Raw genomic sequence first — 1,977 nt, 5'->3', positions numbered from 1 at the left:
CTCGGCGCCATTAAAATTCAATATATTCTGACGAACTGTCAAATTAGTTTTGGCCATAGACAAAATCCGTCGCCAATGACGCAGTGGCGGCGTTAATTTGCCATCACTTGCAACAAGACGCCCGTGCTATATAGTAACTACACTTCCGTTCGCTGAGAGTTCATTCACATTTTTTATACGTCGAGTTGAGTATTTATATTCCTCCGTATTGATTGTTATTATTCCCGTGAGCTTTATACTTACAAAATAATGCCGAAAGGTATGGTGGTTAAAGGACAATCGAGAGAGCTTGTGCTGCGCCTTCGTGAATATTTTGAAAAGGAAAGTCGTAATGGCGGACCTCTTATACCAGTGACGCAAGTTAGAGACCGTGTTGCAGCAGCATTGGGAATAAGTGCTCCAACAGTGGCAAAAATAACCAAAGAAAGCTACGGCAGAAGCGGCATGGAACAGAACACGCTATCTACGCCTAAGAAAAAACGTCAGCCCCGTAAAGTGACTGCAGTTGACAGTTTTGACGCTGATGCTATTCGCTGTCATATATACGACTATTACTTTAGAAAAAAGATTCCAACATTTAAAAAACTAGTAGAATCTCTGAAAAATAGTGGCTTGTTTCGTGGTCAAAAATCTTCTTTGGCAAAGGTGTTAAAACAGATTGGGTTTCTATATAAAAAATGTGACAAAAGAAAAATATTGATGGAGCGCCATGATATTGCTTTGCTTCGATGTCAATTTTTAAGACAAGCGAAGAAAATAGAAAACTGGTCGAATGTGGTTTTCACAGACGAAACTTGGCTCAATGCGAATCATACGCTGCCAAAAAATTGGACTGACGACACTGCTGCCTCCACTTCTGCAGTGCCAATGGGGGAAGGAGAACGCCTCTTCATTTGCCATGCGGGAGCAGAAAAAGGATTTATGCCAGACACTCTATTAGCATTCAAATCCCAGAAAACAGGAAATTATCATGAGGAGATGAATGCGGACGTGTATGAAAAGTGGTTCAGAGAAATGCTGACATCACTCGAAGAGCCATCGATAATATTTATTGATAATGCACCCTATCACTCTCGTCAAATTAATAAAATGCCAACGCAGGCCAATAGAAAAACTGTTATCATAAACTGGCTCCGTGACAATGGGGAGGATGTGGACGAGTCCTTACGAAAAATAGAGTTACTGGATATACTGAAAACAAAAAAACAGCCAAAACGGTACGTGATCGATGAAATGGCAGCAGAACATGGCCATATCGTTCTCAGAATTCCCCCATACCACTGTCAATACAATGCTATTGAGCTTATCTGGGCACAAGTCAAAGGACACGCAGCTAGAAACAACACAACTCCTCCTTTTACCGCTAAGAAAATGATAGATCTTCTTAAAAATGCGTGTGCCGCCTGAAAACTGGGCGAATGTCGTCGAAAGCACAAAGAAGAAGATATTTTCTGATTGGGATCGTGATATTGCGTTTGACATTGTTAATACAGGAGAATTTACAATTAATGTTACTGAGGATTCAAGTGATGATTCCAGTTCATATGGGGAAGAATCCGACGATTTTTCACAATAAAATTAATTTAAAGTCATCTTTTGTAAGCCTACAAGAAAGTATCAATATTTTTCACTGCCGTTTTCTTTGGAAATTCACACAGAAATTTAATGTGATAGTGTAGTGGATCGACTATCAGCACTACAGACCAATATTATTGGTCAGAGTCAATTGGGCATCTGAAATGGGGTGAGTTTTTTCTGTATCCTGTTGTACTTTGACAAATAATACTAGATAGCGTTGGCTCCTCTTTCCAGGGTTGCGTAGAGCTTTGACCGCTAAGGCGTGCATCACAATTTCGTATTCAGAAATCGATAAGTAGTTTTTAATAAATATTTGATATTTTCACAATATTGAATCAGTTCATTCAATCAGACATTTATATTTCATGTAAATTAGTCGTATTCATTATTAAGTGAATA

At 39.0% G+C, this 1,977-nt stretch overlaps 1 protein-coding gene across 1 annotated transcript; it reads left to right on the top strand.

The window, feature by feature from the left end:
• The first annotated feature begins 206 nt into the window (after positions 1 to 206).
• Positions 207 to 1,407, top strand: LOC148275463 (uncharacterized). The gene has a single exon (XM_088235696.1). It carries the CDS (start codon positions 250 to 252, stop codon positions 1,405 to 1,407), a length of 1,158 nt encoding a protein of 385 aa, XP_088091822.1. The 5' UTR covers positions 207 to 249.
• Positions 1,408 to 1,977: the final 570 nt, after the last annotated feature.

The sequence above is a fragment of the Micrasema longulum genome, unplaced genomic scaffold (genome assembly GCF_059751315.1).
Source record: "Micrasema longulum isolate JH-2025_06_02 unplaced genomic scaffold, ASM5975131v1 h1tg001416l, whole genome shotgun sequence".
NCBI lineage: Eukaryota > Metazoa > Arthropoda > Insecta > Trichoptera > Brachycentridae > Micrasema > Micrasema longulum.
Note: the sequence above shows the minus strand (reverse complement) of the source record. Positions and strands in the feature narration are given on the sequence as shown.